General features: G+C 37.4%; 1 protein-coding gene across 5 annotated transcripts in view; it reads right to left on the bottom strand.

The window, feature by feature from the left end:
- LOC104314751 (AGBL carboxypeptidase 4) overlaps positions 1 to 13,049 on the bottom strand; it is a 977,524-nt gene that overhangs the window by 368,067 nt on the left and 596,408 nt on the right. Inside the window, exons 2-4 of one of the 5 annotated variants that reach the window (XM_069788784.1) lie at positions 12,765 to 12,898; positions 10,693 to 11,062; positions 4,323 to 4,471 (exon numbers count right to left, since the gene is read on the bottom strand). The exons of 2 other annotated variants lie outside the window; for them this stretch is intronic. In XM_069788784.1, coding sequence (XP_069644885.1) covers positions 4,323 to 4,471; positions 10,693 to 11,062; positions 12,765 to 12,898 — 653 coding nt within the window. Of the gene's footprint in view, positions 1 to 4,322; positions 4,472 to 10,686; positions 11,063 to 12,764; positions 12,899 to 13,049 lie in introns of all 5 variants that reach the window. 2 more of the 5 variants (XM_069788783.1, XM_069788785.1) reach the window with 2 other exon arrangements.

Here is a 13,049-nt window from a genome sequence, read left to right as displayed (position 1 = left end):
TAAAGTTCCTTTTTGTATTCAGTTCTTACTCTCTACTTCCCCTCCACCCCGCATAGCCTATCTCCTGAAAGACTATGGTCAGGAACAGAGATACAAGAAGGAAACGGTAAACACATCCAGTATTACAGAGGTATGCACAGCACATAAACCAAGCAGTTGCACCAGCCTAACTCAGGAGCAAGATGAAACGTCTTTAATATGCAAGCTTCCCTTTGGCTGAAACAGACTTTACCCAAAGCATATTTTGGAGGCAGTAGAGGGAAACAGTTCCTAAGTCGTACCCTGTACCTGTTTGCAAAATTCAGCCTGATTGTTTAAAGTAACTAGAAGGGGAGAAGGGATTTTGAGAGCTCCCATTTCAATATAAGCCAAGAGAATTTGGAAGCTTTGTAAAACTTCCTATTCTATCAAGAAGTTTGCCTATCATGTACGATCAGCCTATTCAGGTGAATACTGTTTTGCGGCAAGGAAATGACCCATTGCTACAACATCATAAACTTTCCATTATTCAGACAATGGGGAGTAGAGATAGTTCATTGAAGTAGTAAACCAGGGTAATATGGGTACTGGGAAATGCAGTGTGAAGCCACTGCAGAGTCTCTAAAAGGAAGCTGCTTGAGTCTAGTTGTGCTTATTAGTCTTGCTCAGCATTGACTACGCTGGGTTGACTCTCACAGAGCTACGTAGTACCTCTACCCCAGACTTAAGATGAACGCAGGACGAGAATCTGAGTACCCTCCTTAGGCTCCCACTATGCACGTTGGAGCCGATAGTCCTGATAACCAGGACACCATCAAGCAACAGCAAGGAAAGTAACTTCACTAGTAACCAGCACAGGTCTGACATGAGTGCAACCAGGACGCAAACGCTGGCCCTGTGCGGAACCACGGAGAACACTTTGTACCTCGTATGTCTATGCCCCTAATTCTTGCAGTACAGTGCAGACACCTGAACCACCTCTGCACACAGAAAGCTTCGTTCGCATAGTGATGAACTTCATTTGGTTGGACCCACGCTTGCTTATCATCCATAACAAGCTAATGTGTGACCTAGCTATTGCAATTACTGGTAAGAGTTCACTGCACTGGTAAGGAACAAGATAGAACTTACTTTCAGATAATCTGTAAAAGTGCAAAATACCAAAAATATGTATCAATTGGATTGTTATATCCAAAATTTAGGTTTCATAAGATCTGAACAAATGGAAGTTCTTTCTGCAACACTAACACTTTAATAAAAGCTTATTGCCTCCTCACGATTAAAAAAAAATCCTGTGAACAAAATTCTATGGCAAAACTATATTAGGAGACTCTGTTTGCCTTAACTGTTTTGCTCTTAGTTTTTTGTGGTTTTACTCCTTTCATGTGGCATTACATAAACTGTGCCTGCTACCCATACATATCTGAACAGTATCACATAAATCCCATTAAATTCAATGAAAATTGGACAAAGCTACTGTAAAATTTTATATACCCGTAATTTTACTGTCTGTATTCAACCAAATACCATTTTTCCTTTAAAGGGAAACCTGCTTTAATTATTAATGAGGGCTATAACCCACAGAAATTTTTTATTTTGATAGCATCCTTCAAAAGCAACTTGTTGTTTAAAAACTTAAATAGAAAAATATGAATGGCTTGGCTACCAGCTACATTATAAAAAGCAAATGAAAAGTCTAACTTCCTTAAAGTAAAGCAAGCTGCCTCTCCTGCAGAATCTTCTACACTAAAGGCATTCTAAGAAGCTTTTCACAAGTCTGCATGGTATTTAGATTTTGTAATGGACAGAAACGGAACTAGTAATAACCACAACATGAACACCCCTTTTTTCTCTTCCTTCTCTGTTGTCGAGCCTCTTCATAATTGCTTTAAAAAAAAAATTTCACACTCTTTTGGTGCTCTCTACATATTTTGTAAGACAACTTCAATCAGAGTGAGCAGTCTGCGCTCAGAAAACCATCACATTAGTTACAATTCAGTTACTTCTGTTTTGATCTTGGAAAAGTTATCTGTAAAAATGAGTGTAAGTCACTTAGAAAATAACTAAGATTAGGAATGTTGTGACATGCCGAATTTTGGATGCCTGTATTACATTAGTTGTAGAGACTGCTGTATTTGATCAAAAATCTGATTCCCCTCTGCCAAAATTAGGGTTTGTCTTTGCTAAAAATTGTTTAGCCTCTTAAGCTACTACATTATTCATTAGCTTTAAGTTACTTAAAAGAAAACAACAAGTTACAGCAAGTATTTTTAATATTTATGTTTCAGACAGATCACCTCTTCATTTATGCTTCATTTATTAAAAAAACGATCACTGGTATGAAACACCTATGGTAACAGCAACTACGTGACAGACAGCCACAGACACAGAAATCTTATGTCTCCCTTTTTCTATTTCTAGCACTGTTACGGCAAGGAATTTAATCTGTCCATGTCTCAGTTTACCTCTCTGTAAAACAGGCTCAGTACTGTTTCCTATTACCCCCAAAGCTATGGGAAGCTTACTGTACTCCAGATTCAGAAGCCATTTCCTTCTTGCTGGAAGAGCTGCCCCATGGGCCAGACCCTTGGCTTGATGAAATCAATGGGAACTTTACCCCCAGTTTCAGCAACTGCAGGACCAACCTTCAAGCACAATGCAACAGAAACAACAGCAAATTCAAAGCAATGCTCACCACCGTAACTGTACTAACATGTGCAATATATCGAAAATGTATCTCAGAAGATGAACTCTTTTTTTTTTCCTTCTTTTTTTTTTTCCTTCTTCTTTTCTTTTCTTTAAATGAATGCCATAGGCTCTTTTTCAGTAACTCTGTTCTCCCTCTGGAGTGGAGAGATTTATCTGCTTTGAAAGAATCCTACTAAGATCAAATCCGATGCCACAAAGGGCAAGACTTCTAAAAAAGTATTTCAACTACTCTAGTGGTGCATGTCAATAAAGGAATAATGAAAAAAAGGCATAAAGAAGAAAAACTGAAAAAAACACCCTCCAACACTCTAAATACATTATTAGTTCACATTTCTGGCATGTGAGCTGGCTGAAGCCCCAGTAAATAGGCAAACTTAAAGAAAAACCAAAGTTACAAAAAGAAAGTTAAAGAGATATCTGTAAAGAGAGAGAAAACTTCAGCAACAGAAGTGCCAAGAAGCTGGCAGAAGAAATAAAGGTGCAGGAAAAGCTGCATACAAATAGTAAAGGATGCGCCCTATCCCACAGACTTTAAACGGGGAAAAAAAGGGGGTAAACCAAACTCTCACAGTAATATATACAAAGTTTTCATTGCACAAATATACACAAAATATACAAGCAAATGACATATGTTAAATATATTAGGCAAGAAAAGCTATCTGAACCAAATACTTGTCAAACTGCCAAGATTATACTATTTTTCAGATACATTTTGTCCTCAACAATTATGTCAAATACATCATCAAGAATGATAGACGCTTGTGCAGTCAATCTTGTAACACAAATCTGAAAATGTAGTATTTCATGCTATTCCATCAGTAATTACACTGTAAGCCAAAGCTGAAGTGGAGGTTTCCTCATTAAAGATTCCCACATTATGGTACCAAATGCATACATAGCCTAAGAAACAGGATCTGCATAGGCAATTCTGAAGGACATAGGGTTTTGTAAAAGAAAAACAATGTTCATTTAATGATAATAGCAACAGCTATAAAAGCAGGCCTTGGTAGATGAGTGGACAATGTGTTAAACATGCTGAAGTCTGAAAGGCTGTAAGTCAGGTTCTGGCAAACTGTAGCTAGATGGTATTTCACCAGCTTCATAAGGAAAGTAGCACTACATCAGCTCAATTCAGTGGCAATGCTCCTACCAGATTCAAGGGAGTCCATTTTCATTCCAGGGTTCCTAATTATCTACTGGACTCCAACCAAAACATGAAGGCTTCTCTGCGATAAGACTACAGCACATTAAAAAACATTAAAGACCTTTTAGGAAAAAGTATTTCTGTTAAATAGACTAATGTAACTTTATAATGTGGGTTACTGACTTTGGTCTATGTTCGGTGGATTTATGTATGTCACCAATTGAAGACTATGCCAATTTGCTTGTGCATAAATATTTAATAATTACATTCCTTGGATTGCACAGCATTCAATGCTTTCATCACTGAGAATAATTTTCTATGCTGTTCACATTTGTGTAATTTCATAATTTTCCTCAGCATACCTTTAGGAAAACTCAGGAAGTTTGTATAAGCTGCTACCACGCAAAACCCCCGAGATCATGAAAATTCCACAATAAAATCACCTGATGGACATTTACAAGTTATTCATGCTATATTTAATTTAAAATACCTTTCCATTCTCGAGAATATACTTGTCCATTACTGGAACAGGGGCAGGATAGTACGTTGATGTATTTGCTTCCTCACTGAAGGTCTTCTGTACCTCAGGTTCGGGCTCAATTGATTCTGATTTTACTTTTTCAAGCTCAATGGCAGGTCCTAGACAGTTAAGAAAAGAGAGCTGTCTGCTATCCCAGAGAACATGAAATCAATCACTTCATCACGCATGGTTAACATAAAATAACACATTAGTCATGTTCATTTTAAAGTTAGGAAGAGTCTAAACCAAAATCTTACTTCTGAATGTCAATAAGTAAGAGCAGGATAAGTAACTCTGCTTTATAAACATTAAAATGTTTAATTTTAATTTAAATGTTTAATTTTAGTCTTAAAGCATATGGGCAATTACAGGTGCGGGTAAGATAGCTTCAATGCACGCTATGGAAATTATGTTAAAATGACGCTGACATTATAAACCAAAAGCAACAACAGTAATTCTTCAAATAAGAATTACTATATAGTTGCATAGAAACCTGCAAAATTTACTGTGATAATTATACAAATTATCCATATAGAATTACAAATTTTATAGAAATTTGAAATCCCTTTAGATGTAACAGGCATATATTAAAAATAGTGAGGATCTACAGAAATGCTACAAAGCAAACAGGCTTAGGCTACTTATGCTAAAGTATCATGCATAGAAAAAGTATCCAAGGTTAAAAAAACCCCACATAAATTAAAATTTTGATTGTCCAATCCATCCAATACACTGATTTTTATTTTTAATGTAATCAACAAAAATTAAGCACAGATTAAACAGAATATGACTAAGCATATGCTTGAGGCTTCAAAGGAGTATAATAATTTTGTCAGTCATCAACTTTTCTTGTCCAGATCAAATTAATAAAAAGTGTTCCTAAAAAGAAGAACAAAATAAAATAATTTGTGAACTGGATTTCATTATTCCATTACATTACAGCGGTAACACCAGAAGTCTAGGAACAGGCTATGGCCCCAAGCCTATCATTGTCTCTGGATGTCTGTCTCTAGGATCACAAGGAGCTCCAGCAGTCACTGAAGTTCCACGCAGGGACGGTGGTTCGTTAACACAGCAAGGTTGCCAGCTTAGACCCTGGACACCACAGTAATCAGCCACTTCCATGAACTATGAAGATAAACTCACCCACTTGTAAGAACTATATTGTACCAGGCTGGTGCCGAGAGCGCTGCAGCACTCTGTAGCCCAACCTTGACATCTTCAACAAACGACAATTCAACAATCAGGTCACCATCACAGTTCAGCATCCTTCCTCAGTGTTTGTGCACACAGACCAAGGCCTGAATTGATCTAACTCTGCAAGTCAAGCTGGCACCAGAACTCATGTCTCGAGTCATGCATCTTAAATAGTTCCTGTACCTGGAACAAGCAAAGCATTCATTCCTCCTACTTTGTGTGCTTTCATTTAGATTATTATACAGTGATATCAGCATTTCCTCCATTGTCAGCCTTTGACATTTATCCTATAGCTTATTCTACACCTACATAGCTAGCTAAATGTTCTCAGCTGACTGCTACTTGACGCTCAGCAACAACTAGAAGTTTTATCTGCAACTCAGGCACTCCTATACTGCAGTGCCACCAAAAGTGTCTTAAGACCCATATGCAATGCAAGCATGGTGCAGAGAAATCACAAAAAACATACTGTTTGCATTATAATTTCATAGTAATCTTAGTAAGGCCCTCTAATACCATGCATATACAATAGTACAGCCAAGACAAACTAAACTTTCTGAACTTGAGACTGCTAAACTGATTCAGATTGAGGGAAAGACCTGGATTGATTAAAGCACCCAAAGCCTGCACACATCTCAGGGTAGGCACCCCTGAACAAGCAGATGCAGTAACATAATTGCCAGTGTGAACTTAAAAAGTGACCTTTTAGCTGTTACTTTAAGAACACATTCTTCAACAAAGTGCTATCTTGAGTGGTCTTATACTTTGAAAGTCACTTTGAGGAAGATACCCAAGTACAACCACCTTCTTCCTAGAAGGAAATGTTCTCACTTTAAACACTTTTACTAGTTGCCATTTAGAAGTCTTTCACTGTTTTGTTTATAGTCATATACTGACATAGCTGGGGTCTGGTTTCCAGAGGTGCCCAAGAAAAACAGCTGATTAAAGTCCACAATAACCATAGGTCTAAGAGGTCAGAAGAACCTCTATTGCAATTCAAGCTTTACTGCTCACTTAAAAGTCACCAACAGAAAGCCTTTAAAAGGTCTTCTCTTATATTCTACTTTTTTTCTTCCCAAACAGAAATCTGCCTCAAACTAGGTAACCTTCACAGCTACTTTCACCATCTACTGAAGACTGCATTTTCAACCTGGCATGTTGTGAATTAGACATGTAGCCTGCATTACTGCCTTGCTGCTAATGGGAGTTGTGTGCCCAATTTACCACACACCACACTCTCTGAAAGTTTCCTCTCTCTGTAGCTCTCATGCTCTGTGTCTTATTTTAAAGATGATCAAAGATATATGCCGCTATCTAAAGGCTTAACAATGATAATACTTACGTAATAAGGATCATAAAAAAAATAAAGACAATTCTTCAGAATGCAAAAAGGAAACAAATGTTTTATTGCAAAATCTTTCTCCTGACTGTAAAGTTTCCATAATACCTGAGAGGCCAGCAACTTCAAATTCAGGGTGAAGAGGTAGAAGGCTTCCCTTCATCACCTCTTTTCCTCAAAAACGCATCTTAGGCTATGCGCTACTCAAAAATTAGTAAATAAGCCAAAATAAATTAGCTGATAAAGTGGTCAATATAGATTTGTAAGTAGCAAGCTGTTTTTCTACATGGTCTACCAGAATTTGAACGACAACAACAGAAGTCTGAGAAGTAGTAATGTCATATATAAATGGTACTTCACGTACTTGTAGTTGATAGAAACCCTGGACTTTTTTTACATCAAAAAGCCAAAGGAATCTGGAACAGCTGAATAATAGTAATTCCTTACACGTGGTAAAACACAAATATCATTTCATTCTCCCTATTCTGGTGTCAGTCCCAAGACACTGTAAACTGGATCACTGGAATTAAACTGGGATTAAAAATAACCACCTGAGAGACTGTGTGTGTTGATGAATGAATGTTTATGAATGAAAGTGAATACACTCCCTGACTTTAGAGCAACACTAATTCTTAGCAATACAACATGGAAATGCAGTATTTATCAGGGAGTGAACAACACCCAAACATTATCCCCTGGTACAACTTCACTACTTCTGGCCATATATAACCACAGTAAACTGCACAGATCTTAGCCTGGAGACAACTATTATTTTTTTTAAGAAGTTATTGAAATTCTTATCTTTTGCAATCCAAGGGCTATTTAAAATTAGGCCTACAGGGAAGAGTCAGCGATTTAATTCTCTAAATCACCTTACTCTCTATTGATAAAAACAGGGCAAATTAGCGTGTTTTCACATGCAACAGAACAAAGATAAACTGAAAAGGCCTACGATCACATGGCTTCCTGATCCCAAAGTAGGCAAGGGAAAAGAGGCTTTGGCTGCACACATTATTCCAGGAGCTCAGATGAGGGATACCATAACCTCTTCCATGACAGTCATCACCGTCCCCACTGCTTTGGTCCCTAGAGCCCTGGTCAAATGCCTGTCTCCTCCAGGTAGGGATCTGTTGGGCAACAGCGTATCAAAATCATAAAGAAGCTTCAGTATATCCCCATGGATCAGTACTGATTTCGCTACGGTCGTTTGTCACATCTGCTTTCAAGGTTCTTCTAAAACCACGAGCAATTCAGGGTCACCATGTGGAAGATTAAGAACCTCACTCTTCCCACGGGAGTGGCTCAAGTTTAGTAGCAGAGATGAAGGCCTAGGTCTAAAGCAGAATACGTTGACTTCTAGCTGCTCACTGAAATCAACATGTTGATGGGAAATTAGGAGACTGAATTTTAGCTCAAGAGGCTGTTCTATATTTGATCTGCAAGTTTAAAATGGCAACAGGCACGCGTTTCCCACAGCTGCAATTCATCAGCACAAAACAGCTGTCACATCATGCAAAGAAATCAGAAGTCTCTAAGGTGAAACAGAAATGCAATTAGTTTGCATTAAGTCCAGCCTGCTAGAAGTGCAGCATAACATAAATTACGTGTAATTTGAAACTCTAAGTTTAAGAGATCGCTGCAACAACTGAAGATGAATTCAGGATGTAATCTATTTTCTCAACAATTTTCACAGATCATTCATATATCCAAATATACCTCATTTATAAGCTGGAAAAGTAAGGAAGACTAAAGAAGTCTTTACATATCTATTTCTTGATTAAAAGTAGCACTTCTTCATACTGTCATCAGATTCCCTAATCTATAATTTGCTGAAGTTGTCTCCCTTTCTAATAATTCATAAATTTTGTACTGATCTTCCTAGAATCTGGTTGCATCTCTACTGTGAATGAGGCTACAAGAAAAGGCAAGAGTTATCAGTGGTTAATCAACCAAGTGTTAGGAAACACACACCCTGTGAAGGACACAGCCCATAGGGCCAAATTCTACCTTTGTCAACCATGAAAAGTTCCATACAAGCAATAACAACAAGGGATTTTTTTGGAAGTTAACTATAATTTGTATTTGTCCAGGCATGTGATTAAATTAAAAGAACTTGTCTTCAATGTAATTGAGACTTATTTTCAGTTGTCAAGCAGGTACCAGACTGAACCAATGGAAATTCAAGCCCAGTATTTAGAGTAGATTCAGCATTTTTTCCAAGAGGGTTTGGGTTTTTTTTCTTTTTCTTCCAAGCTTTCTTGATTCAGCTCAAGTGAAAAAAAATGCATCCCTTCTTTCTTAAAGTGAAAGAAACAAGACAGAATTCAGAAGCTGTTGTCATTTCATTGCTGGTCTCACCACTCAAACTGCTGTCAAGACTACCAACTAAATTGGTATTTTACGCTGTTCAGCCCCATTGCCTACTAACATCTGGCTGGTGCTCCATTGACATAAATTCCAGCTAACTACTTGCAGATGAAGAAACATCTTTCCATCCAAGGAAAATTTTAGAAAGCTCGGTGGAATCTACTGCCAACCACATAGTGTTTTTCAGATTGTGGAAACCTTGCCTATTTAGTTTTATTAAAAAACTTAACTAGAATGTTTATAATAAGTAATGACACTTTAATTATGCACAGTGTAACAATGATGAGCATTCACAATCAAACACCCAGTTTAAATCGTCAGATGCTACTTCCAAGAACCTGGCTCCAAACTCGCGGGCACACCTTAACACATGCTGCAGCACAGGCACATGCTCTCTCAGGTTCAGGTTTGTACGTGAATGTAACTCAGACCCACATGCAAATTGCATGCACTCGTTCCAGTCAAGTAGAAGAGCCAATATCCAATTTACATGCAAAAATTAAGTTTCCAAATACACAAAGGCAGACATAAGAAACAGCATGCTAAGTTTGGATGCACAAATTTTAACCAAGTTTCAGTCACCGAGCAAATCTTCCAACACAGCAGTACCACATTCTAATAGCAAATAAATATCAAATTAGTAAAATATTTGAAGGTATTCCAAGGGTACCATCTTCAATGAAAAGGATGAACTTTTTATTTTGTCTTTTTTTCCCATTTATTCCAACATAATGGTTGAATAATTGTTATAAACCAAAACAAATGAGCAATTGACTAAAGATATTTAAAATTTAAATCCAAATTACACAAACCTGCATTTTGTAACAAATGTTGATAAAAGGGACACTAATATAAAAAGTTTTTTTAATTAGTCTTTAACAATCCATTATTTTTCAAGTAGCATGGCTGTTTAAAGCCACTGCTAAGAAGTTCAGGAATATATCACATTCTAATGAGCTACTAATGGGAAGAGAGGGCAGAAAATGGAAGGTAACACAGTCACTTACATAACAATAACCAAAATCCCTAACTGAAAAGAATAAAATAGTTTTAGCCCAAATATTCATTCCACTGCCTTTTCTTTCTTCTTTCTTTTCTTTTTAAACTGGAACATATTGGTATATTTTGCAGATGACGCTTTATTATCTTTTTCAGCATATACTGGAAGGTCAGAGACTCTTTAAAATACAGCTGCTTAAAATGGAACTCTGATTCAACCATACCAGCACAAAGACCTCTACTATCATTAAAGAAAAACCCAGACGTACATAGCATACAAATTCGACACATATTATACAGCCATAGTAGAAAACCCTTTTAACATTCAATGTCCAGTTTAACAACCACTGCTATTCTTCAAATATGTTTCCGTTACTATTGATCACACTTGCAAAATTCATTAAACTAGTCCCATTTAAGTCCGGCACTTACCACTACCTAGTCTTAGAAGCAGTACATCCTGGAGTCTCCTGTTCAAGTCTCTGAGCTCTTTCATTTCTGACACGAGTGCCCCATACTCCTTTAGCTTCTTTGCCTGTTGCACAAGCTGTCTCCGCGTTCTCTCAAGCTCCTGTTGAATGTGTCTCATTTCTTCTTGTTGCTGTTGGTAACTCCTCAGCAATTCTTCATACAGAATCCGAGGAACTACAGCATCGTCCATGTTGTTCATGCCTTCCGAAGTCTCCATAAAAGCCTCCTCAGGGCTGGAAGTATTACTGAGACTCATCCCATTCTGTTTTTCAAGGCGAGCAACAACTGCTTCAATGCTTTTGTGTGTACCTTCACTTTGTTTCCTCCCATCTTGTCTCTGCGTGTTACAATAAAAAATAAATAAATTAGGAGAGCAGTAAGATGTAATAAAATTAAAATTCTACAGACTTGGGAACCGTTAATATTCTTGTTTTCCAAAAAAAACAAGACAAAGTCTGCCTGCAAAAACGTTTTGCCTAACAGATTCTTGTGGATATACATCATAACTATCATGCATGCATAATTCAGCTAAATGCATACACAAACTTCTGAGGCAGTTAAAGGCCTTTCTTTCTGCTTTTATGCAACACTTGCAAGCTCAGTGTATATAGGTCACTTAATTCCATATAGAAAGATAATTTCTTTAAAAAAAAAAAAAGTGGATCTGCATCTCTTTTCTTTTAAAGTTTACCCCTAACATTTAGATTTCCGAGAACAATTGATTTTCTGATAAGTAAGAGAAAGAATCAACTATGTGCTACGTTTGTCACCTGTAATGACATCAGAGATGAAAGCAGTGTACCATACAAAGCTGTTTTGTGAACAGAGGGCTTGTCCTTCCCACACTTTGGGAGACAAAAACCTTCTCTGACTATTCCTCTAGCACGTTCACCCAACTGCCTGATGCAAATGACTGAGTTAACACTATCAGCAAACACTGAAAGGGAATTGAAAACACAGAAGTTGGAGACAGAATGTATCATCCAGTCTCATCTCCCTCATCAACTGATTCCTTCTATATTAGTACTGCATTGCAGAGGCTTCATGTCCTTTGAACTCTCAGCAGAAATTTACCTTCAGTCATCTGCACAAACCCTACAAATTAAAGCACACCTCTTTTCTGGGGCCTGGATAGTGGTATTAAAATGTGACAGTATGGGTAAAAGTCACTAAGTTTTATTGGACAAATATGGAAAAGGCATTTGAACTTCCAAGCAATTGCAAGGAAAGCAAATGTAGCTCGTAGGTTAGAGACAAGAAGCTGACACTATCAATTCCCATACCACAATATCCATGAGTAATGTGGCAGAAAATGAGATTATTTGATGTCATGCCTGTTCCATGCGTGTTCTAAAAAAGAAAAAAAAATATGCTGGCCCACTATAAAGAAATGTACTAGTATCATTCCTGCAGCTGCAAAACACATGAAGCCACAGAGCAGTATTTTATTCTGAAGGTTGGCAGACTTTTAAAGAAATCATTTGATATCAAAAAGTAAATATATTTACATAGGGGGTTTCTGGCATCTGGACCTAAAAAGGCAACTGGCAGTTATAATGGAGGGATGCAATCCTGTCAATTTGTCTTCTCGCCCACTGCCGTAGTTGGGAAGTCTCAGAGCACCCCTTCCAATTCCAAACAAGCAGTGCGCAATAGGTCACAAGTGCCACCAAGAACAGCTGCTCGACATTCATGGAACTGGTGACTTTTAAAGCATTCTGGGCCAAAGTAGAAGAGTATTGTTCCAGAAATCTCAAATGGCAATTAAACCGTGCAGACGGTATAAACAGGAAAATGTTCGATTGCATATAAATCAGGTTTTGAAAACTCGTACCCCACCCCCCACACACAATTTAACCCAATTTCACCAAACACAGTGTTTTAAGGGGATCAAAAGCAGGCCTGGAATTCTTAAGCTATGACGTCTGTATATGCCCCAAGCATCTCCAAAACAAAACAAAAAAAAAAAAAGAAAAAAGAAAAAGAAAAAAGAAAAAAAAGAAAGGAAAAAAAGAAAAAAAAAGGAAAGACTTCAGTACCTTACTGTGTCTAAGCTCCACATCTTCTTCCCCATAATCTGTAACCTCCCCAGCTTCTTCTACGTGATTGAGAGAGAGCTTGGGGATTTTAATTTTCTTCTGCATCACACTGTTCTCAAGGTCAGTTTTGTCCTCTAAAATGTATATTAAAAATAAAATTTTGTTATATTAATCAGTGTTCTTACTTCCAAATACTACATGACTTAGGCAAGACCAGTTAAAAAAAAAAACAAAAAACAAAAAACAAAAATACTTCCCATGCTTCAATCCCCTCATAATACTATG

The sequence above is a fragment of the Haliaeetus albicilla genome, chromosome 8 (genome assembly GCF_947461875.1).
Source record: "Haliaeetus albicilla chromosome 8, bHalAlb1.1, whole genome shotgun sequence".
Lineage (NCBI taxonomy): Eukaryota > Metazoa > Chordata > Aves > Accipitriformes > Accipitridae > Haliaeetus > Haliaeetus albicilla.
The sequence above is the reverse complement of the archived record's forward strand: the minus strand, read 5'-3'. Positions and strand labels throughout refer to the sequence as shown.